The sequence below is a fragment of the Neoarius graeffei genome, chromosome 1, assembly GCF_027579695.1.
Source record: "Neoarius graeffei isolate fNeoGra1 chromosome 1, fNeoGra1.pri, whole genome shotgun sequence".
Classification (NCBI taxonomy): Eukaryota; Metazoa; Chordata; class Actinopteri; order Siluriformes; family Ariidae; genus Neoarius; species Neoarius graeffei.
The window spans coordinates 85030793-85055636 of NC_083569.1; the positions used below are offsets into that span (position 1 = coordinate 85030793).

The 24844-nt window shown below is 41.4% G+C and overlaps 2 protein-coding genes and 1 long non-coding RNA gene across 3 annotated transcripts in view; all 3 read right to left on the reverse strand.

Moving 5' to 3' along the window:
* Window positions 1–2819: 2819 nt before the first annotated feature.
* LOC132900713 (uncharacterized) lies at window positions 2820–6424 on the reverse strand. Its single transcript, XM_060943010.1, has 4 exons — window positions 5825–6424; window positions 4593–5022; window positions 3649–4441; window positions 2820–3481 (listed from the first exon to the last, which is right to left on the reverse strand). The coding sequence occupies exons 3-4, from the start codon at window positions 3965–3967 to the stop codon at window positions 3096–3098; spliced, it is 705 nt and encodes a 234-aa protein (XP_060798993.1). The 5' UTR covers window positions 3968–4441; window positions 4593–5022; window positions 5825–6424; the 3' UTR covers window positions 2820–3095.
* A 174-nt stretch (window positions 6425–6598) lies between these two features.
* Window positions 6599–24844, reverse strand: part of LOC132900795 (uncharacterized) — a 55457-nt gene continuing 37211 nt past the window's right edge. The window contains exon 3 of the long non-coding RNA XR_009656810.1: window positions 6599–7681. This is a non-coding gene — a long non-coding RNA (uncharacterized LOC132900795). The remainder of the gene's footprint in view (window positions 7682–24844) is intronic.
* LOC132889224 (uncharacterized) lies at window positions 23345–24841 on the reverse strand. Its single transcript, XM_060925506.1, has 4 exons — window positions 24509–24841; window positions 24013–24284; window positions 23794–23932; window positions 23345–23698 (listed from the first exon to the last, which is right to left on the reverse strand). Exons 1-4 carry the CDS (start codon window positions 24746–24748, stop codon window positions 23429–23431), a joined length of 921 nt encoding a protein of 306 aa, XP_060781489.1. The 5' UTR covers window positions 24749–24841; the 3' UTR covers window positions 23345–23428.

A 24844-nucleotide genomic window follows, 5' to 3' on the forward strand; every position in this document is an offset into this window, starting at 1 on the left:
CTGTAAACAAAATGATTTATCCAATATAATTTCACAATCTATTTAGCATGCAGCATATAATAAAAACAGGTCAGCAATTACATGAAACATACTAATGTGATTATTTCCTGCTAACTGTTCTTTTTTTTTCCCAGGATGAACAGAATGTATTCAAAGAGTGCTCAGCATTGGCATTGCTGTGCCATGCAAGACACCAAAAAAAAACTTATATACCAGAAATGATAAAGGGTATGTGGAAACTGCTCATGGCATCAGAACTATCTTCAAAAGTGACAATAAGTGAAGATGACCCAAGATGTATAAAGGCCACCATAGCTCCATCGACACCTCCACCAACCCAAGAACTCGTCCAGCAAAGGAGAAGCCGCTTCAAGCTACATAATCCAGAAGCATCATAAAAAAAATCACATCAGGAGATAAACAGACATTTATTTGTATAACATGGACTGGTTTACCATTTATTGTAAGTAAACAACTCAAATGATAGAATAACAAGGTAATAAGCATGTCAAATATTACAGTATATGAAACTAAGAATCCATCCATCCATCATCCAAGTAATTGAACAGCTTCTAAAAATAATAAATTATTCTCTTAGGATTGGCTATATACCCAAATCCTTTAAACTAGCAGTTATCAAACCCGATTAAAAAACCTGACCTTGATCCCTGTCAGCTATCCAATTATCGGCCAATATCAAACCTCCTCTTTATCTCCAAGATCCTTGAATAAGCTGTGGCACAGCAGTTATGCTCATATTTACATAGGAATAACATCCATGAAATGTATCAGTCAGGATTTAGACCTCATCATAGCACAGAGACAGCTTTCGTTAAAGTAGTAAACAACCTACTGTTGGCGTTTGATCAGGGCTGTGTCTCGCTGCTTGTGTTGCTTGACCTTAGTGCAGCATTTGATACCATTGATCATTCCATTCTTCTGGATAGACTAGAAAATGTTGTGGGAGTTAAGGGAATGGCCCTCTCCTGACTCAGGTCTTATTTATCTGATCGCTATCAGTATGTTGTTGGAAATGGTGATATTTCTAGATGTACTGAGGTAAAGTTTGGTGTTCCACAAGGTTCTGTCTTGGGTCCACTGCTTTTTTCTTTATATATGTTACCTCTGGGTGATATTATTCATAAACATTGTATTAGTTTCCACTGTTATGCTGATGACACATACGTTTCTGCAAAACCTGATGAGAGACACCAGCTTAATAGAATTGAGGAATGTGTAAAGGACATTAGACACTGGATGCTTTTAATTTCCTTCTGCTTAACTCTGACATGACTGAAGTGCTTGTACTAGGACCACATGCAGCGAGAAGTAAGTTTTCTGATTACACAGTAACTCTGGATGGCCTTTCTGTTTCTTCACGTGCAGCAGTAAAAGACCTCGGAGTGATTATTGAACCCAGTCTTTCATTTGAAACTCACATTGATAACATCACCTGGATAGCTTTCTTTCATCTCAGAAATATTGCTAAGATAAGAAATTTAATGTTACTACATGATGTGGAAAAACTAGTTCATGCTTTCGTTACCTCATTACCTCCAGGTTGGATTATTGTAATGCCTTACTGTCTGGATGTTCCAATAAGTGCATAAACAAGCTCCAGTTAGTTCAAAATGCAGTGGCAAGAGTCCTTACTAGAACTAGAAAATATGACCACATCACCCCTGTCTTATCCATACTGCATTGGCTCCAAATCGAATTTCGTATTGATTATAAAATACTACTATTGACATTTAAAGCACTGAATGGTCTCGCACCACAGTACCTGAGTGAACTTCTGGTCTTCTATGACCCGCCACACCTACTTAGATCAAAAGGTGCAGGCTATCTGCTGGTACCTCATATAGTGAAGGCTACATCAGGGGGCAGAGCCTTTTCTTACAAAGCCCCACAGTTTTGGAACAGCCTTCCAAGTAGTGTTCAGGAATCAGACACAGTCTCAGCGTTTAAGTCTAGGCTGAAAACATACGGTATCTGTTTAGTCAAGCCTTCTGTTAATGGTGTTTATGAGGTAAAGGTGTAGATCTGGAGGGTCCTCAGACATAGAGTGTTTTGGTAAACTGGGATGTATGGATGCTGTCAGTCCCCCACTCGCTTGCTCACTCGAGTTTGTTGACGGTGTAGTGGCTGGCAGAGGTGGGACCAAGTCATTGTTTTGCAAGTCACAAGTAAGTCTCAAGTCTTTGCCCTCAAGTCCCGAGTCAAGACAGGCAAGTCCCGAGTCAAAGTCAAGACTGACAAGTCTCAAGTCAAGTCCTAAGTCCTGCAGTTTGAGTTTCGAGTCCTTTTAACCACAGAGTAATAATATATTTACACAGATCTTGTCTCATCTCATCTCATTATCTCTAGCCGCTTTATCCTTCTACAGGGTCGCAGGCAAGCTGGAGCCTATCCCAGCTGACTACGGGCGAAAGGCGGGGTACACCCTGGACAAGTTGCCAGGTCATCACAGGGCTGACACATAGACACAGACAACCATTCACACCTACGGTCAATTTAGAGTCACCAGTTAACCTAACCTGCATGTCTTTGGACTGTGGGGGAAACCGGAGCACCCGGAGGAAACCCACGCGGACACGGGGAGAACATGCAAACTCCGCACAGAAAGGCCCTCACCGGCCACGGGGCTCGAACCCAGACCTTCTTGCTGTGAGGCGACAGCGCTAACCACTACACCACCGTGCCGCCCACACAGATCATGTGTGCTTTTAAACTCTGTATTTATTTATTAAAACAAGTGCAATTGAAATTGCAGAAAAAAATAGTGCTGACATTGCACTATTAACCAGTGATTTTTAACATTTAACTCATATTTTGTAAGAATATTCTTCATTTTAAACCACTCCTTTACAGAATAAACACATTTGAAAAAACAAGTGCAACTGTAATTATTTGTACAAAAGTGCTAACATTGTATTTCCATGGCATATTGCATTTCAACTAGTTCCACAGCAGTTTGTCCTGTCCTGTTCTTATCTCATCTAATATTGTCTGTGTGTGTGTGTGTACATGTGAGAAACATAACAAATACATGAACATAACAATGAACAGGGTTGTGCTTTTTATATGTCAGAGCCCTATGCTGCATTGCATTTGCAAAAGACCAAATTGGCCAAAAGTCTGTCAGTCATTTGTGCATGATGGGGACGTAGTATGATGCCACCATGGCTGAAAACTCGCTCCACTGGAGCACTGGAGGCAGGCACTGCCAAGACTCTGATGGCCACTCGGAACAGCGAAGGAAGAGTCTTCATGTTCAATGCCCAGAACAAAAGGGCGTTCTGTCCTTCGGCTATGTCAAGATAGTGACTTAGCTGTAGTGATGGAGTAGTCCCAACATCCTTCTTCTGCCTCTTATGGTATGCAGCAAACAGCCCTTCTCCTTCTCTGAGGTCCTCTTGCTCTTCTTCATCAACAAAAGGCACATGTTGCTCAGTCTCTGCAGCATCTTGCAGGATCAATTCTGGCAAAACATGTAAAAACAATAGCAGTAACAATAGAGTCCTTATTACCATTTGTGTTGGTGATGCAGTGTGTTAGACTGAAATACTACAGAACACTTAATCATTGTTGCAGTCAATTAGATCAGATTGTGAGCGAAAAAGTTACATTAGACTCAGTAACATTTACCTTTAACTTGTTGTGCCACCTCTGCCTTGACATCACGATTGACCAGCACATGGGGCTCCACCCACAACAGAGAAGAGGCTGGATCCAAGGCATCTGCTTTGAGGTAGATTGGATCTGAAAAGGGAGCAGTGACCCCATCTTGTGTCCTGGCCATTTTCATGTTGATGAAGATTCCAAGAAATCTTCTGTTCAGGGATGCCTGGAGACTTTTGACCAGGCTGCTCAGGAAACAGACTTGAGGCTTCAGCTTCTCAAGGTGGTGGCTGAGGGACAAGATGGATGGAACAACAGCACTGATTGTGATGACCTTCTCCCCCATGTCAAATCAGTTGCTTCTCCAAATGGCTTCAAGATGTCCACCAACTCCTTCAACAGATTCCACTCCTGTGCTGTGAATGACAACTCCCTGTGCCCAGCCTTTTCTAGAACAGCACAGAGCTTTAGATGATTGCACTGGAGAACTGCCTTCATTTGCCTCAGTGTTGAGTTCCATCTTGTGTTAACTGCAGCAGGGATGCCTTTCTGTTCCCCAAATTCAGCATCAAACACATCTTTGAATGTTGTGCTTGTGTGCAGCAGTGAGCTGAGTTTTGATAACTTTGAAAGAGAAGGAGATACCACATTTGTTTCTTTCAAACCGTCTCCCACCACCAGCTGAAAAGTGTGCACAAAACACTGCAAGCACTGTTTCTTTGCCATAGCAACATCTACTGTTTGCTGATCTTCCAGGGTTAAGTCACACCAGAGCTCAGGGTCATCAAGATGATCTCCATCATCGTCATCCTCTTGTTCACTGGGGAAGCACACAGTGAATACTTTTTGCATGTTAGCAGCATTATCACGAATAATGTAGTCCAGTTTATCTTTAATGTTGTATTCATCACATATTGACTCAAATTGGTCACAGATTCTTTCAGCTGTGTGTGAGCCTTTGAAGCACTTACAGGCCAAGAGATTGGACTTCAGCTGTATCCTCTCTGCCTCTTTCTCTATCCAGTGCACAGTGACACCCAGGAATCCCCTCATCTTTCAGTCAGACCAAATGTCCACAGTGACTGAAACATGGTCAGTGTTGCTAAATAGAGTTTTTAATTTTGAACGTCTCTCTTCAGCGAGGTTCTCTGTTTTTGATGTCAGTGTTCTGCGACACACTGGGGTGTACTTGCTGTCAAGTACTGTCAGAAAGTGCCTAAAACTCGTTTTCCACAATAGACAGGGGCAAGTTGCAATCAATAATCAGGTCAGACAGTATTGCATTGGTGATAGCTTTCTGCTGTGGATGACTCATGCTGTAATGCCCGACACGATTGTCCAGGAATTGAAGGCTGTTGTGCTTCATTTGTGATGCTTTTGTTCATCTGGTATTCTTCAAATCTGTAAGAGGTAAGCATATTAAACAGGTGTCAGAAAATCCCTTATGACCACAAATGAATTATATTTAAACTACTCTTTATTACTCATATTATTAATATCGGGCGGCACGGTGGTGTAGTGGTTAGCGCTGTCGCCTCACAGCAAGAAGGTCCTGGGTTCGAGCCCCGGGGCCGGCGAGGGCCTTTCTGTGCGGAGTTTGCATGTTCTCCCCGTGTCCGCGTGGGTTTCCTCCGGGTGCTCCGGTTTCCCCCACAGTCCAAAGACATGCAGGTTAGGTTAACTGGTGACTCTAAATTGACCGTAGGTGTGAATGTGAGTGTGAATGGTTGTCTGTGTCTCTGTGTCAGCCCTGTGATGACCTGGTGACTTGTCCAGGGTGTACCCCGCCTTTCGCCCGTAGTCAGCTGGGATAGGCTCCAGCTTGCCTGCGACCCTGTAGAAGGATAAAGCGGCTAGAGATAATGAGATGAGATGAGATTATTAATATCAATATCATTGTGTTATGAATTGCATGTGTATGTATTGTATGTCTTTGTAGGTGCCTAAAATATGCACTGCTGCTGACCGCTGTCTACTGTGTGTGATATTGTACATTGACTAACGTTATGTATAAGTACCTCATACAACCCCACTTAAAAAAAATCACTTAACAAATGTATGAATAAGGGAGTGAACTCGCAGTGGACGCAACAGATTACCATGTTTGCAATGTAACATTAACAGTGAGTTTACAGCCTCATTGATTTAACTACACAGCAAAGAAAAGTTAGCCAATAAACATTAGCTTTCATTCAGAACTTACCGTTCTTTGTGCAACTTCAAATGTCGAATGAAGTTAGAAGTTGTTGCGTCTCTGTCTGTAATCTTCGACCCGCATGTTTTGCATACTGCAATTCATTTTTTGTTGACCACCTCGTAGTTTTTATACCCGAATGAAACTATCTTTGGTATAATTTTTTCTTAATGGCATGTTGTTTGACAGTTCCTCTTCATTGGTTGTCCTGCAATTTGATTGGATGACAGCATGTCAGATCAAAACAATGTGGATCTAATTTGATTGGATGTTGTGCCGACAGCAAATACATGCACAGACGCACACATACACACAATGAAAGATACGTTCCTTAATAACATACTTTTTAATTTTTGGGTTTTGGGGAAAGCAGCAAGTCTTGTCAAGTCAAAAGGCTCAAGTCCAAGTGAAGTCACAAGTTACTGATGTTAAAGTCCAAGTTGAGTTGCAAGTCTCTTTACATTTTGTCAAGTCGAGTCTAAAGTCATCAAATTCATGACTTGAGTCTGACTCGAGTCCAAGTCATGTAACTCGAGTCCACACCTCTGGTGGCTGGCTGCTTTATGTCCCGGGGCTCCCTCATGCCTGTGTTACCTTCTGGCTCTCCCCTTTTAGTTATGCTATCATAGTTAGTTGCCGGGGTCCCTGCTTGTACTCAGTGCAATATGTATACTGTTCCTACTTATTCAGGTTACATTGGGCATACCTAACAACCTGTAGTTCCCCCCCCCAAAATCTGTCCCTCTGAGTTACATGTCAGTCCTGGAATTGAGATGCTGACCTCTTCTGCTCCTCGGACCTGCCTGATCCATCCTGGTGCCCTGTATCTGGTTGGAGTCTCATCGCATCGCTCCTATGGAGGGCGGCCCCATGTGGACAGTTGGGGGTCCTGGAGGATGCTCTGGACTCTTGCAGTGGTGCTTTTATGGCTGGGGACTGCAGTTGACTTGCTGACTTTAGGACTGCAGATGACTTGCTGACTTTGGGACTGTGGTTGTCGTGAACGGTTTTGCGCTCAGGTTTCTGTCGGTGGGGGGTTTATAGCATCAATGAAGCTGACTTTATGTTAGGACTGTTAATTTTATAGTCATGTTGTTGTCATGGTCCTACCTGTGGTTTCCTCTCTTCAGGTAACATTCCACTCCTCTCCACTCTGTATTACCTGCCACGCCCGCATGCTCCTTCCCCATCAGGCTCACCTGCTGTCAATTACCATCATTAACCCTCATTTGACTTTCAGTGGCTGTCATTGGCTGGTTCCTATCACCTGCTCCCTTCCCTGTGTATATTTAAACTGCAGTCCTCCCAAGCTTCAGTGTCAGATTGTCTTTCAAGGCATCGACTCCGACAACTCTTCAGCCCTGGTAACCTGACCCTGCTTTTCTGTCTCCATTCTCGCTACCTGACCTGTGACTCTGTTTCAGCCTGTTCCCAAACTCCTGTCTGTTGTGCTGTCCTGTCTGCCTGCTGAGAGCCTGCTCACTGGGAGACCACCTGAACACCAAGGGCTATCAGCTTGCAGCCAAACTACTCTGACAACACCTGATCCTGTCTGATCTCAGAAGCTAAGCAGGGTTGGGCCTGGTTAGTACTTGGATGGGAGACATCAGATGTCACCACCATGCTCCCACCAGCCATCCCTGCTTCTCAGTCTTCCTGCTACTGAACTTCACACACACATCCTCCCTTTCCCCTGCTATCAATAAATTCAACATTTAACTTGGGCCCTCGTCTGTTTGTCCTGACTGTTGTCTGTTGTTGCCCAAATGAGGATGGGTTCCCTTTTGAGTCTGGTTCCTCTCGAGGTTTCTTCCTCATGTTGTCTGAGGGAGTTTTTCCTTGCCACCGTCGCCACAGGCTTGCTCACTGGGGATAGATTAGGGATAAAATTAGCTCATATTTTAAATTGTTCAAATTCTGTAAAGCTGCTTTGTGACAGTGTTTATTGTTAAAAGCACTATACAAATAAACTTGACTTGACATCTGTAGCCGCTTAACCTGTGCAGGGTCGCAGGCAAGCTGGAGCCTATCCCTTCTAACTATGGGTGAGAGGCGGGGTACACCCTGGACAAGTCGCCAGGTCATCACAGGGTTGACACAGAGACAAACAACCATTCACACTCACATGCATATTTAGAGCCATTTAGATTCACCAGTTAGCCTAACCTGCATGTCTTTGGACTGTAGAGGAAACCGGAGCACCCGGAGGAAACCCATGCAGACATGGGGAGAACATGCAAACTCCACACAGAAAGGCCCTTGTCAGCCACTGGGCTCGAACCCAGGACATTCTTGCTGTGAGGCGACAGTGCTAACCACTACACCACTGTGCCACCCACTGAGAATACACATTAAAGATTTTATACAGACATTATTATGCATTATTTATTACATCTCTATGATCATTGTAGAAAGAGTCCAATTATATCAAATCTCAGTTTAGAAGTCCTGGAACATATCCAGTGTAGGTGTTTGTGCTGGCTGGAAATTTGTCACGAATTCTCCAGACAGCACAGCTGGGGATCACATGACGGTCTCCTACTGTCAGTCGGCCATACTGCCACAAAATAAACTGCCGATAGGCTACATGGCGGTTGGTCTTGCTGACGTCATCTTCAATGGCAGTATGGAGTGCAAGGAAGTCATTTCGTAATAGCTTCTGTAGGTGAAGGCCTACTTCGTCCAAAATGAAATGGTCCATCTCCTGAAATAAAATATGCAGGAATTCATGAATATAACATTAGCCAGTAAATTGTGTATCTAAATGTACATGCTTGGAAAGTGGAAAAAAAAAACATTATGAATGACAACTATGCTTGAAACTTGATTGAAGCAATAAGCATGTCAAAACCCAGATAGCAAGCTGACATTGAAACGATGTAGAATCAACATTGCATTATCGACGTTAAACCATTGAATCAACGTCAGATTTCGATGTTGATTTAACATCAGTTTGCACCCTCCGCTAACATTGAAACGATGTTGATTTATTAACTATGGACACGTAACTTCAATTGTATTTCAATTCGCGTCGATATTGAAACAACATTGAAATTTCGACATAACTAAAAATCAATGTGCTTTCAATGTTATTTCAATTGATAGCCTACCAGAAATATCTGGCTCATATATCCTGCTTTATCTACAGCCAGGATCTCCATTTTAATTGCCTAAAATAGTAAATATGAAACACATGCCTTTTTTTTAAGAAAACAAGATTTTTATTTTAAGTTCATTTAATTTTCATGTCTTTCGGCACGAGCGACACCTCCAGTTCTGTCTGGCGCATATCGTAGCCATTTCTGCACAGCCTGGGTGAAGACCAGATCATTTATGCCAGGCTGTTGAGTGAGGGCATCTGAAACACACACAAAACATAGTTTTCAATTACACATTGTACTACTGCTGCTAATAATAGGCTGTAGTAAGTGATATGCGCTGGGATCACACACACAGCAGCTCAGTCCCGAATCATGGCTTGTGCACTTCACTCGCGCGCTCTGTGAGCTGCGCAGGGCCGGAGTGCGCACCCTCCAGAGGGCACTCGCTGTTCAGGGCGGAGTGATTTGGAGCGCAGGATGCCTGCGGAGCCGAGCGTATCCGTGTATTGGCGTTGCTATGTGCACACAAATCGTGTATTGGTGTTGCTGTGTGCACACTAATCGTTTTAAAAACGTTAATCTGATGATCCGCTGATACGGTCTAATGTAAACATGGGCTATGACACCAGTGAAGTCATTGAGCTAACTAGAACCTGCAGTTTATCAAGCTTGCTAGCAGGCTAGCCTACTTGACAGCTTGCGTTGCTGATCGGAGTTGATTGGAGGAAATCGGCCGTGACAGCACGCTGTGGCAGTCTATGTATCGCGTGAACTATACATTGAACTATGTGTAAGGATTAAATGCTGAAAGTGCTGCTTGCCTGTAATTGATCCCGGATCCGAGAACGGGTGCCTGTGCGCCGCTGCCGGTCTTTGTCTCACGCTGTCCCCTGTCCCGTTCAACAATGATCGATGACTTTTCAATCATCTTTCCCGGTCAACTATATTTCGATGGCTTTTCGACCATACATGATTTCCCGGTCAACACAAAATCAATGACTTTTCAACATGACTGTTATCACCCGGTAAACCAAATATCAAATGATACATCAATCATAATAAGGACGACTATGAATCAATGTTGTTTCAATATCACTGCTGTCAACTTTATTTTAGGTCGGGTTACATCGGTTTAACAATGGTGATTCAACATCTATTTTGCATCAAGATTTCAATGTCGACCATTCTGATGATTCAGATGGAAAATCAATATCTATTCAATGTCAGCTTGCTATCTGGGAAGCTGGTGCTGCAGCACTGTATGTTTGTGCAGGATGTTAATTTACTGGGATTTTCCTAAATACAGTAAGATAGCAGTATAATGAAACTTGCAGTAAACATTTACAGTAAACAAATTTTGCGAATATAAAATTTTCACAGACTGGCTGTGATGTTTCTAACTTTCTGAAAGGGTGCAATATCTACCGATATCTGATAGTACCTGTATGAATACATACGGGCATAATGCTGATGCAGTGTCCAGAGTGATTCTCACAGCACTTCCTCTCCAGATCAGTCGGCATCTCGCAACACCGATGACACACACACCAGCTCGGCACATCATGCTGAGGATCAGGCTGGGGAGCACCAGCACAGTCAAACACCTTCCCTGCTGCCAATTTCTTCAGCAGCTCCTTCGAGTCCTCAGGTGACAGTTGGTTGACAAGGCTGTTGATCCTCTCAGTCCTTTCCCTGTTTTCTCTGAGCACATGTCCTCTTTGGTGGAGGGGCCTCCCTATGGTCCTGAGAGCTGGAGGACTCTGATGCAAGGTATGTAGGGCTGGATGGTGCTGCCCTCTTATGTGGCCGACCAGGCCTCTTTGCTTTTGGAGGTCGACCACGTTTCCTCCCTGCCTCCGGAGCTTGCTTTCTCTGTTTTTTTTTCTGGCCAACTCACCTTTTAGGTTGCCCTTGAGATGTGCTCAGCTCTTCCGTCTGCTGTAATATATATATATATATATATATATATATATATATATATATATATATATATATATGGGTCCGTCTCAGAAACTGGTCTCTCATTTGGGACATTATGGTCAAAAAATAAATTTTCTAATTTTACTATTTTTTTTGCATTTACCTACCACTCAATGTTTCTTTTGTCATGTTTAATAAGAATAGAGATAGTACCTTGCTTTATCTGGCCTCCACTGTAGAAAATTTTTTTTTATTACAATTCAAATGCTTTTGTAAAATTGATTTACATATAAAATACCTAGGCGGCACGGTGGTGTAGTGGTTAGCGCTGTCGCCTCACAGCAAGAAGGTCCGGGTTCGAGCCCCGTGGCCGGCGAGGGCCTTTCTGTGTGGAGTTTGCATGTTCTCCCCGTGTCTGCGTGGGTTTCCTCCGGGTGCTCCGGTTTCCCCCACAGTCCAAAGACATGCAGGTTAGGTTAACTGGTGACTCTAAATTGAGCGTAGGTGTGAATGTGAATGGTTGTCTGTGTCTATGTGTCAGCCCTGTGATGACCTGGCGACTTGTCCAGGGTGTACCCCGCCTTTCGCCCGTAGTCAGCTGGGATAGGCTCCAGCTTGCCTGCGACCCTGTAGAACAGGATAAAGCGGCTAGAGATAATGAGATGAGATGAGATAAAATACCTACATCATGAAAAATTAAAGCTCCTCCTTCACAGATGAGTGAAAATATTGAATAAATTTCCTCTTTTTGATTGCTTGGGTTAAAAATGCCAAGTTATGATGACTGAACTGATTATTCACTTAAATATGAATAATATGATACATTTTGGGTATTTGATATGGCGAAATAAGACAATAGGACACAATGGAAAAATCAAGAACACACCGGAAAGATGAGAATAACGGTGGTCGTACAAGAACAGCGACTGCACAGGCTGAAGGTCGCACGGGTCTCTGCTGCGGCGCGCGAGCAACGGGACATCACTACCGCACCGGATGAAGCGCAAGGCGGGGGCGGGGCAAAATGACTGGCTGCAGATTCTATCAAAAGTTCGATTTAAATTGACCATGGTTGCAAAATATTGGCCAAAAATACGCAAACACTACGAAATATGAAAGTAAGATGAAAAAGAAACATTCTATTACCGTATACTGCAAGACTAAAACAAAATAAAATTGTCAAAACTCACCTTTTCAGTGATAACGTCCGAACAGATCACCCGCGTAACAGAAAGACCGCAAATGGAAGCACGATCAACTTCTAACTGTTGGAGTGGAAAATTCCATTCTACACATGCAAATTGTTAATGTGTGTCCTTCCCCGCACACAAAACATGCGACGGTAAAAAATAGACCACAACTCATTTTATAGCTCGGAAATTCATACAAGACCAGCTACCATCGTAACATATTCTGTAAGAAACATATTCTATACCTAACTTTCAGCTTTCGTTTTAAAAAACAAAATCGCAGATTTATAACTAAATTTTTATATGGCGTAGTGATTTTAAGTTACTACTTTTGGTGAGGTAGTGACCTTGACCCTGAGGCTTTCTGTTTAGATCAAAACACACGATCGTATTGGTTTTGGGTATGTGGAAAATGGAGTTACAACGGTGATCAAATATTTTGCATGATGTTTTATTACGGTTATGATTATTCTGTGAGCACACCAATCCTTAGGTGTATAAAGTTACAACTGTAGACTTTTCAGTGGACTACAACCTTTTTAAGGGAATGCGATGTAGTCAACCATTTATCATGTCCCAGATCAAGCCGCCATTTTTCCACAAATTTGCAGAATTTTTGCCAAATTCTGAATAGAGTATTCACATCAAAGATTTAGTTTTATCTGTATTATTTCTTTCATCATTACATTTCAAATTAAAACCAACATCAGCATTCAAAACAGTATAGTTTATTGACTGTGAGTATATTTAGTGGGGGACCCTCACAGTATCCAGTTTCTGAGACAGACCCATACATATATATATATATATATATATATATATATATATATATATATATATATATATATATATATCCTATCACCTCTTCAATCAAACTTTTTTCTCTCCTTGGGCTCATGTCTGAAACGGGTGGGTTGTACAGGAAATTCACAAGGTTATACTAAAGTTGAGTTTAGGAAAGTCCATTAGTGGCATCACAAAGATCATGGAGTGTTCGTATTCACACAGGGCATCACACACACACACACACACACACACCCCTAAGGGACATTCCCTGGTGAAAATCTTTCAAGGATCTTCAAGGATCCGTAAAGTTCTTTGTGAGGGTTTTTGAGATCCTCAAAAGATCTTCAAGGATCTTTAAAATTCTTGGCAAGATCTTCAAAGATCTACAAAGATCTTTTAAGTTCTTGTCAAGATTTTCAAGGATCTTCAATTTCCTAAGATCTTTGAAAGAACCTTGTTGAATCCTTGAGGATCTTTACAAATGATTTTGCATATCTTTGAAGATCTTTTTAAGATCCTTTAAGGATCTTTGGCAGGTCTTTGACAATCCTCATGGATCCTTAAAGATCCTGTGAAGTTTTTCCCTAGGGATTAGCTCAGAAAGGAAAGAATTTTCACAGAGTTCCATGGTTTTTTTCCTTTTATTTCCAGTCTTTGGTTGAATTAGCAAACTGAATGCTGAAAGAAGAATGGACCATAGTATGTGTTTATTCTCTTTTATGTGTCTCAGGTATCTCATCAATTCAGCATCCATGGTTCTAGTCAAAATTGCAAAACAAAACGACCTTAAACCATCAACTGTTACAGCATTACATCATAAAAATCTTATCACTACTCAGTGAAGTTAGTTGTCCATCCAGACTTTAGTAAGCCAGGAATTTCATGTAGCTGAACGTTTACAAACTTTAGTTGAATACCCCTGCTCTAGAGCATTAAAAAAAATAATCCAAGGTGGCGGTCTCAGTGTATGAATCTGCCATAAAAGAGGCACCCATGCTCTCAGCATCGTGCTCATACACAATGTTTCCCATGCCAGATCTGTTAGAAGCATCTAATCAGACTGAGAAGCATATTAAAAAAAAAGTAACGTGTATTGTGATAACTTGATCTACAGCACTTCACATCAAAGCTGAGCAGCTGTCTGTGTGCAAATGTGTGCAATAACACACACACACACACACACTAGTATTACTGATGAAACCCCACACTTCCTGTTGAGGTGGTGAGACAAACAAGTGAAATGTGTTCAAAAATGATCACTAGATGTTCTCTAAGATCATACGGTGATACCAGAACACAGTAATTAAGGGTGACTGTGTGAATAATGAGACATTACTGCAACACTGGCATGGCTGAGGGTTCTTGTTTAAAAGGCAGTCAGCCGTGTTCAGTAGAGATAAGAAATGTAACTGGGCTTGTGTCAAGTTCACTGTGTCCACTTCCTTAGCAGTATCCCCCTGATAAACCCAATCAGGGATTGTTCATCAAGCTGAGCACAGAAACCTCATGTAGATGGGTTTTTTTAGACAAACCGTCCTGCAAATCATCTCAGCTGCTACAAGACAAGTGAGCAGAGGTGGGTAGTAACGCGCTACATTTACTCCGTTACATTTACTTGAGTAACTTTTTGGATGAATTGTACTTGTAAGAGTAGTTTTAATGCAGCATACTTTTTACTTTTACTTGAGTATATTTGTGAAGAAGAAGCGGTACTTTTACTCCGTTACATTTGTCTACAAGTGCTTGTTCACAAAAGGAAGGGCATTAACTTGTTAGCTTGACCGCTTGCTAGCTTGACTGCCTTTTTCTTCTTTTTCTTTGTAACCTCTACCCATTGTTTTGTTACTTTGTAAAGATTTAATTAATTAATATTTAATTTATTGTTTTCACCTGTTCACAGCTAAAAGGTCACAGCTTCACAGTGCAAAACTGAGAGCCAACTGCTGTTAAAGCTGAACAGTCACTTCATGGAGTGAATATGCACGTGCATGCGCGCGCACACACACACACAGTGTTATGGTTTATGTGCAGACTGCCTTGAGCTTCTTGTTGTTATTGTTAATACACAGAACTACACACACAGTTTGTGTGAAATATATATGAAATCTCTGCCTGTTATGACATCCTGATCAATAAACAAAGTTACTCAGTACTTGTAGTTTTTTCACTTAGTACTTTTTACTCTTACTCAAGTAATTAATTGGACGACTCCTTTTTACTTTTACTTGAGTAATATTATTCTAAAGTAACAATACTCTTACTTGAGTACAATTTTTGGCTACTCTACCCACCTCTGCAAGTGACTGAAATGACATTTTATTATCCTGATTAAAAGGACATGCTGTCAAAACATCAGAAAATTGTCCATGCATGAAAGAGGAAGGGAATTCCTCAGGTTACACAGCTGCATAAAAAAGTGGCAACATGTAAACTACAGGGTCACTAACTTCGAGTCAACACTGGATAGAAAAATAAATAAATAAACAAACAACAACATGGCTTGCAACTCAGGATGTTTTAAAAGCAGATACCCAAACAAAACAACTCACCCAAACCTCTCTGTTGCACTTCTCCGAACAAATGCGTGACTAATAAAGAGTTTTATGTTTTATCCATCCGGACTCTCAGAGATTTCCACTCAAGCCCAGCTGTCAGAACCACCCCAACTCTGTGCGCATGCGCAGTCAAATCAATCCAACATGGTCGAATACAGTCCTACTATACTCAGTTGTATTATACACATACTGTTTTGAAATACATATTCGTATGAAAGCACTCTGAATGCAGGTTTTTTGTTTGTTTGTTTGTTTGTTTGCAAGCATTAAGCCTAGTACATATTATTTAGTATGCAGTAATAATGTAGTAGTGTCATCTTTTTCATGAAGCTTAAAGTAGTTTTTGTTTATAACTCTATTTAGACTTAGAGACATTTTATGTACTTTTTCTTTTCACTTCCATTGCTGGATTTGTTTAGATGAGGTGTCTATAGACAGCACAGAGCGGTGTTAGAACAGGCGTGCCTTCTCACAGCGATAGAAACTTTCCCGCGAGTATATACGGGGTTTTACGGTAACCATGAGACGCTCGTGGGTCTCTATGTAAACTATCTGGACGGCTCATAGGCTCGTCAGAGTGAAGCCATCTGGCCGCCATATTACCACGCACATCGGATCGGTCTGGTCATATCTCTACCCAGGAAGCTACACAAAGCTGGACATGTTGTTTATACACGTGTGAATGGTTGATTTTTATGGGAGTGTTTGTGTTTTAATCATAATGTACAGTATTCAATACATTTTATCATCATAGATACATTCAGGGGCACGGTGGTGTAGTGGTTAGCCTTGTCGTCTCACAGCAAGAAGGTCCTGGGTTCAAGCCCAACAGCTGGCGAGGGCCTTTCTGTGTGGAGTTTGCATGTTCTGCGTGGGTTTCCTCCGGGTGCTTCGGTTTCCCCCACAGTCCAAAGACATGTGTAACCCGCATGAGTTATTGCACCACATTCAGTCAGTGATTTTTCATACATCAACCCTTTCTTTCACTTGTCCACAGTGTATAACCCCCTTGCTGTTAAGTTGTTGTTGGGGGTAGGGAGATATTTACAGACGCTACCTGGGGAATTCCCATAGGTATTAGCTATGACTGTGGTTGGATATTCGTAGACACTTCCTAAGGAACGTAAGCATCGAACACATAGGCTAGCGTTCGTCTTTTTTTCCTCAGACCAGACGCCCCATTGATTCCATGGATAAAGCATAGATTTAGCGATCAAATGAATAAATAGATTTTGATTACACACACACACACCACCCCAACACATCCACATGACAATAGTGATCCCCCAAGATTTTGGTTCCCGCAGAAGATTTTTGTTCCATTTGTAATTGAAAGATATCCTGGTGAGTTGTAAGCTAATCAACCGTATATGAATGAAACTTAGTAATGGACCAGTCAGGATATGTTTTGTTCTAAGATATGTTTTTGTTTTGGTATACGTTCTTATTTTGATATTCCAACTCGACGTGAGAGTGAAAGTTTCATGTTATAGCGATGTAGCATACAGGATTGTGATAACAGCACTGAGGTAAAGTTAGCTGCATTGATAATCTTTTCCGGCTGGATTAGCCAGTTAACGTATTTGATGTAAGATATAAGATGTAAGCTTCTTTTGAATAACACAGTCGTTTTTATTCATGTTGAGTAGTGATGATGTAGGACCTATGATGTTTAGTGATAAACAATGATAAGATGTCTAGTTTGATCAATACACTTTTTGATCGCGTGTGCGCGGTTGTGCAGGCTGGGTTCCCCCCCCCTTCAAGTGCTGTATGACTTGTGGATTGTGCCCTGGTCCTGGACTAACTCCGTCGCTGCCACATATTTCACCTTCGAAGGACTGATGTTGAAGAGAGCGGTAGGAGTGGACTGATACAAACTCGGAGTACAGAACTGCATAGATTTTTTCGAGACAACTTCTTCAACCCTTTTGATACTTTGCTTTGACACTTTTCTTTTTTCCCCTGAGATCTGAGGACAATCTTTCTTTTATTCCTTTTGCTTTTGGGGTTGTTGGATCCAACAAAGGGTAGATTTAGATTTTGAATTTTCCATATATTTCACACTATTCTGTGCCTATTTAACGATTGTATAGACTGCAAATATTTTATATCATTACTTTATATTGTCTTGTGCCTATTATACCTGATTGATACTTCTTCCTTTATATCCTGATATTGGGTATGGTACATCGAATGCCCTAATTTCACGGTGATTGCCATTTAGCTTTACACAACACTAAATTTACATTTCACCACACTCATCTAACATCACACCCCATTTATTTAACACTACATAACATTCATTGAGATTATATATCGATATTACACCGTATTCCTTCCACATTACAAATATTCATGTAGTACTACACCACATTTGTTTCACACCTTACATTCATTTCCCATCACATAATTCCCTCTGCACACTGAAACTAGATTCATTTTAGATTCAGATATTAACTTCTATTGATCCTCTTCTGCGTTAAATGTAAAAATACAGAATAATTTTTTTTTTTAAAAACCTTAATTGTTGTTGTCTGTGTTATTGTGTAGTGTGGCGGTAATACTATAATATAATAGTGTTCACTACTGCAGTCCTCCTGTTCGAACCCAGGGATAAGAACTTAGTTAACTATTATGCCGCTTTTCCACTACGAACGCGGCTGAGCCGTGCCGTGCTGAGTCGGGCTGAGTCAAGCTGAGCGGGGCTGTTGGAGTTGCATTTCGACTACAACCACGCTGAACCGTGCTGGCTGGAAGTGGGTGGACACATTGGGTGGAGTTAGCGAAAGTGGGTGGACGTCACGTGATGTCATTAAGCGGCGCAAACAGTGACATCAGTGAGCTTTTAAGCGGTAGTCTCACGACCCGGATAGTAAACAATAAACATGGAGGACATGGAGTCGTTAGTGTTGCTGGTCTTGGTGCTGTGGCTTGTTGTCACCGACAACGCCAACAGATACTGGCAAGAGCGTATAGATGAGGCGAGGCGCATAAGGCTTCAGAAATTCTCGCAATTCGTAATTCTTCTTCTTCCGGGTTTGCGGTGTTTACAGATCCCAGCGTGCTCGCGGGGCATGTGTGGGCATGTGAGGACACTCCTCCTCACCAATCAGTGCACAGGGGAGTGTCTGCTCACGCCCCCAGCCTCACTCAGCTCGGTTTGGCTCGCTTCAGCCCCACTCCAAAACCGTGCGAGTTTTGGGTGCTAAGAAGGGCTGAAGCGAGCTGAGTTGAGCTGTTCTTTGGTAGTCGAAACGCGAGCCGTGTCGGGCTGAAGTGAGCTGAAAAAGGGTAGTGGAAAAGGGCCATTAGATGCATTAGATTTATTAGATAGCAACGAGAAGCCTACCCAGGTAGGCAGAGTTACACATGCATGTTAGGCTAATTGGTGACTCTAAATTGACCGTAGGTGTGAATGTGAGTGTGAATGGTTGTCTGTGTCTATGTGTCAGCCCTGTGATGACCTGGCGACTTGTCCAGGGTGTACCCCGCCTCTCGCCCGTAGTCAGCTGGGATAGGCTCCAGCTTGCCTGCGACCCTGTAGGACAGGATAAGCGGCTACAGATGATGGATGGATGAATGGAGATACATTCAGGAAAATTACTGCAGATTCTTCTTCTTATTATTATTATTCAACCAAATAGAAAATACATGCACAACAGAGAAGTAACAAAAGTAACATCATTTCCTATTGCCCGGAGGCTGTGAACCCTCATATACTGTTCCAGATCAGCAATTTAAAAAAAAAAATTATTAGAAAATATATTTCCACACAAATTAATACTTCCAAAACATTAAAACATTTTTGACATAAATTTCAAGAAAACCTAAATAAAATCAGGCAATATCTATTTATAACAATATCAAACACAAATAAGATCAATATTGTAAAGGTCGCCAGTAAGTCTACCTTTTTACATGGCTAAATATTTAAGAATGTATTAAGTAATTCTTGTTACTTAGTATCGCCATGTTAACATTGTAAGTCATTGCCAATTATCAATGTATGACACGGATTTTGGGGATGTTATGTCTTTAAATGCATGTCACTAGGCCAGAGGAGGGGGTGGAAAAGGCAAGGCAAGGCAAGTTTATTTATATAGCACATTTCATACACAGTGGCAGTTCAATGTGCTTTACAGAAGTAAAAGCAAAACAGTAAACAATAGAAAATAAAATTACATAAAATAAATGGGGAAGAAAATTAATACGAATTAAACAATCGTAGAAATAAAATAATAAAATGAGATAAAAGTTCAATTTAAAAAAAAACAGCAGAATAAAATAGAATAAAAGTTAAGTAAAATTTAAAACATGGAGAGACTGTAAAAGTAAAGAGTTTAAAACATGTAGAGATGGCAATATTAATAATTTAGCAGAAAGCATCTGAAAACAGCTTGGTCTTTAGTCTAGATTTGAAGCTGCCAACAGCAGGAGCATTTTTGATATCCTCTGGCAGTTGGTTCCATAGCTGTACTGCATAGTAGCTAAAAGCTGCTTCACCACACTTTGTTTTAACAACAGGTTTTACCAGTAAATTTTTCTGCTGCGATCTGGTAGATCTGATTGGGTTAGGCCGCTGCAACATATCAGAGAGGTAATTGGGCCCTGTACCATTTAGAGATTTGTACACCAGCAGCAATGCTTTAAAGTCAATTCTGTAGCTTACTGGAAGCCAGTGAAGGGACCTTAGAATTGGAGTAATGTGCTCTGTTCTTTTTGTTCGTGTGAGAATCCTAGCTGCTGCATTTTGAACCAGCTGAAGTCGTTTGACTTTTTTTTTGGCAGGCCTGTGAAAAGGCCATTGCAGTAATCAATCCTACTAGAGATGAAGGCATGTATAAGTCCTCTTAGTTTGGAAATGTTTTTTAGGTGATAAAATGCCGTTTTAGTTATTGCTTTCATATGCCTCTCAAAGTTTAGCTCGCTGTCAATGAAAACACCAAAATTTTTAACCATTTCTTTTGTTTTAATCCCCTTTGTGTCAAGAATAGTGGTAATCCGGAGTCTTTCATCTTTTTTTCCAAATAGAATTACTTCTGTTTTATCTGTGTTCAGCTGAAGAAAATTTTGTGACATCCAGTTGTTGATTTGATCGATACACTGGTAGAGACATTCAAGGAGGGCATAATCATTAGGTGATAGAGCAAGATAAATTTGGGTCTCATCTGCATAGCAGTGATATAAAATTGAATTGTTCTTGATAATTTGCCCAAGTGGGAGCATATAAAGGTTGAATAGTAATGGTCCAAGAATCGACCCCTGGGGGACACCACAGGTCAAGGACATTGATGCTGAGGTACAATTTCCCATGGTAACAAAGAAGCTTCTATCTTTTAAGTATGATTTTAACCAATTGATAACTTTACCAGTCAACCCAACCCAATGTTCAAGTCGATATAGCAGTATGTTGTGATCAACAGTATCAAAAGCTGCACTGAGGTCCAGTAATACCAGGACCGATGTTTTGCCTGCATCAGTATTAAGACGTATGTCATTTATAACTTTAATCAGCGCTGTTTCAGTGCTATGATTGGCACGAAATCCTGACTGAAAGTTATCAAAACAGCTGTTTGATATCAAGAAGGCAGTTAATTGATTGAAGACAATTTTTTCAAGGATTTTCCCGATGAATGGTAGATTTGATATTGGCCTGTAGTTATTTAATACTGAAGCATCCAGATTATTCTTTTTAAGTAGGGGCTTTACAATGGCTTTTTTCAAGGACACAGGAACAATGCCAGTCTCTAGGGATGTATTTATGATTTGAAGCACATCTGTAATTATAAGATGTAGAACAGACTTAAAAAAGTTGGTGGGCAGAATGTCCAATTCAGATGTTGAGGAACTGAGATTTTGTACAGTTTTTTCAAGAGTCTCAATCAATTAAACAAAATTCTGACATTGTGTTGAAGTTATCTGTCTGTGTCACTGGTGATTGCAGTTTTTCAATTATTTGCAACTGAGATATATTATGAGCAATATTATGTCGTATTTTATCAATTTTACCTTTAAAGAAGGATGCAAACTCATTGCATTTATTAACAGAGAAGTTCAGGTGCTAATTGTGGTGGGGGATTTGTTAGCTTCTCTACTGTTGAAAATAGCACACGGGCATTGTTCATATTCCTGTTGATGATGATGGAGAAGAAAGACTGTCTTGTTTTACGAATTTCAATTATATTTACAAAGCATCTCTTTATGGATTTGATAATGGATGTGAAGTTTAGTTTTGCACCATTTTCTTTCAGTCTTTCTACATTCTCCCTTTAACAGTTTAACAGCTGGGTATTGCTTCCATGGTGCTTTCTGCTTATCATTGACTCTTTTGATTTTGAATGGAGCAATATCATCCATAATTTGGGTCATATTTAAATTAAAAATTTCCAGTAAATCATCTACAGAGTCTGACCTTTTTGGTTGAAATCCGAGAGAGAGCTCGTGAGAACACACAAAGAGAACACACGTGTTGTCGTTTATGACTCTCCTACCCATAGTCATTGAGCTGTTCTGAATGTGAGGAGACATAGAAACATCAGAGAAAACACAAAAATGATCAGATAAGGCCAGGTCAACAACAGTAGTAGAAACAGTAAGACCCTTTGTGATGACGAGGTCAAGGGTATGACCACGAGAGTGGGTCGGCCCCTGTACATGTTGTACAAGGTTGATGTACAAAATTCCCTGCCTTCTTCTGTGTAAATTCCTGTCGTTCTATGTAAAATACTTTGCCTTTAAGAAAATGCGGCACCGCCCCTTTAAGGAGCTGCGTTATATAAACAGGCACGGACGTTTCTCCTTCATGCCGTCGCATTCTAGGAGTCTCATGTCTCGTTTGAAGGTCTCTCGGTGCTGTTGTGCGTGAATGTAAATGTAAGTGCCCTTATTTTCCTTGTTAGACTTTATTTTGTTTGTATAGCCATTTATAAAAGTTTGTATTTCAGCCAGACAATCTTTCTTTGCCATTTGAAATATCTAGCATGTTCTGGGACTCAGCAATATTGTGTTAGCAATCCTACGCCGTGTTTTATGTTTGCACATAATGGAGATAAGGCAGTACGAATTTCCTATGTTTTATATGACATTTTAGTACTGTTAATCATCATATCTTTATTACTGTGTGTTCAGTACATTTCTTGCCATTATTACCTTCAAGTAGAGTGTTAAATAGGACATGTTTGCTATGGGAATAACTTTAGCATTCTCATGTTAAGTATTTTCCCTTTATTTATTTATTTGTCTTAGAAACCACAACTGTTGTCACAACTTTTGTCACAACACAACTTCAGAACCTTTGACACAGATGTATATATGCACAGAGACAATTAATAAATGGCAAGATACAACCTCTAGAACAGCTGCGTTCTTTCTGACCGAAGAATTAGGCCAGCGGGTGTACAACCAGTACTTTCCTCATCATTATATCCTACAAAGTTGGTCCTTCGAGCCGGATTGTACACCAGCTGCGTCATGGCTGCTTCTAGAGACGTCTAGGGTGAAGCACATCAGCCTGATCCTCGCCCCAGTCAGAGAAGACAACCTCCAGCTTACCTAGAGGACTATGTGCTCAGCCACCCTCGCCAGTCATCCCCCTTCAGACCACACATGCGATCAACAGGGCATGCAACACATGCAAGTCAGAGCAACATTTCTTTCCCATCTGAGGGAGCTACCGCTGCTAGAGCCTCTGTATTAGATCGACTAGAGGAGAGATGGAGAAGTTTAAGCACTGAAATGGAACAGCTTACTGTGGAAATGGAGAATGCAAAGCGTGCTTCTTATCCATTAAGTACAATGGGCTTTTCTCTTGAGCATCCAAGATCAACCCAGCCCTGTGCGCTTAGGTTTTTCACAAGGAGCACTTGTGCTCCTAAATGAAAAAAAATAGGAGCACAGAAATTTAGGAGCACTACGAATTTCTTAAATGCCATTTTTATTATTATTAAAACATCACTTTTTTACACTTACAGAATTAAACGGGGAAGATGTAATAAGTGTAACAATTCATTTCAATTCAATTCATTCAGACAAATCATTGACCCATAACCTCCCGCACCCTCACACACACACAATGTCCCGTTCCCATATTTTGTAATCTGGCCGCCTGCTACGCTTTGCTGAGTCCATCCAGCGGTCCACAGCAGGGCTTGGATCAAAGTCTTCCAGAGATGGTCCCTCCAGGCTGATTCTCATGAGGTCCTCAGTTGTGCTCACTGCTAGGCAGCTTCGTTTGCTGTTCTTAATTCGGTTTTGTGCGGAGAAACCCCTCTCACACTGGGCAGCTGAAATGGGCAGCACCAGCATCATGTGCACCAACTCCAGTATGTTCTAGGGGGATCAAGATAGGCCTTACTTATCTCATCTATAACCATCAATAATAGGAGGACACTGCAGCATATAAATGCTCAACAGTGTTTGCTTACCTTATAATCCTCTCTGTATGGCTCCTTGGTAAACATGGTCTCCCACAGGCCACTGTAGTGCTTGTCTTTGAAGTGTTGACTGACCAAGATCTTCAGTCCCTGCCACTCATTCTGAACAGCTGCCAGGTCACACCCTGATCTATGGAGATTAGCAAATTAGCAAATACCAAAAACATAATTGATTGGATTATAGTACAGCAGTGCAAAATATATTCTTACCTGCTGAGAGGCTCTCTGAAATGCGCCACCAATTCTGCCACGTCTTCATCACCAAACGTCAGAAGGCTGGCATGGTCATCAGGCCATGTGTCATGGTTGAAGACTTCGAAGGCCTGTACTGGGGTCCTGACATCAGCCCCATCGTCCAAAAGCCCACCAAACCGGTCTTTCAGTTCAGACACGCAGATGTTGATGGCTGATTCCACATGCTTCTTCAGCTGGGGGTGGGTGAAGTCAGCAAGACCTGTGAGATTCCCCTTCAGTGATATTCCCTTTGAGCGAGACAATCACACACAAAATTGTTTTAAGACAGCATGTTTCCAAAATGTTAAAATCCAAAACCTACAGTACACTACTAATAATATAGTGACTGATTCAAACACTTCTGCAGCCATGGCCAGATGCAGGGACTGTAACCAATATGCTGAAGTGTAATGTAAGTTCTGCTCTAAACATATTTCCCTAAAATCCCAACAAACTCATCCTAGTAACACACCTGGAATCTACACTCATCTTCCTCTCCATGCTGAGCAAGCATAGCCTGGATCTTCTCGAGCATGCCTCCTGACTTTGCCCTGGACTTAAATGCTTCCAGTCTGGTCACAGTCTTCTTCAGCTCTGACGTTGCTTGGGGGAGGATCAGGTCTTTTCTCTGCAGGGTCAGGCTAAATGAAGACAGCTCCTCGAAGACGTCAGCGAGAAAATGGCAGAATACACAAAAAAGTGCACTCTCCATCCCTCTCTTTACCTATGTGGTAGTGAGTAGATCAATACAAGTAGGCCCTATGTATTCCTAGCCACTCCCTAATCTGCCAAGCATTAAAGTCTGAAA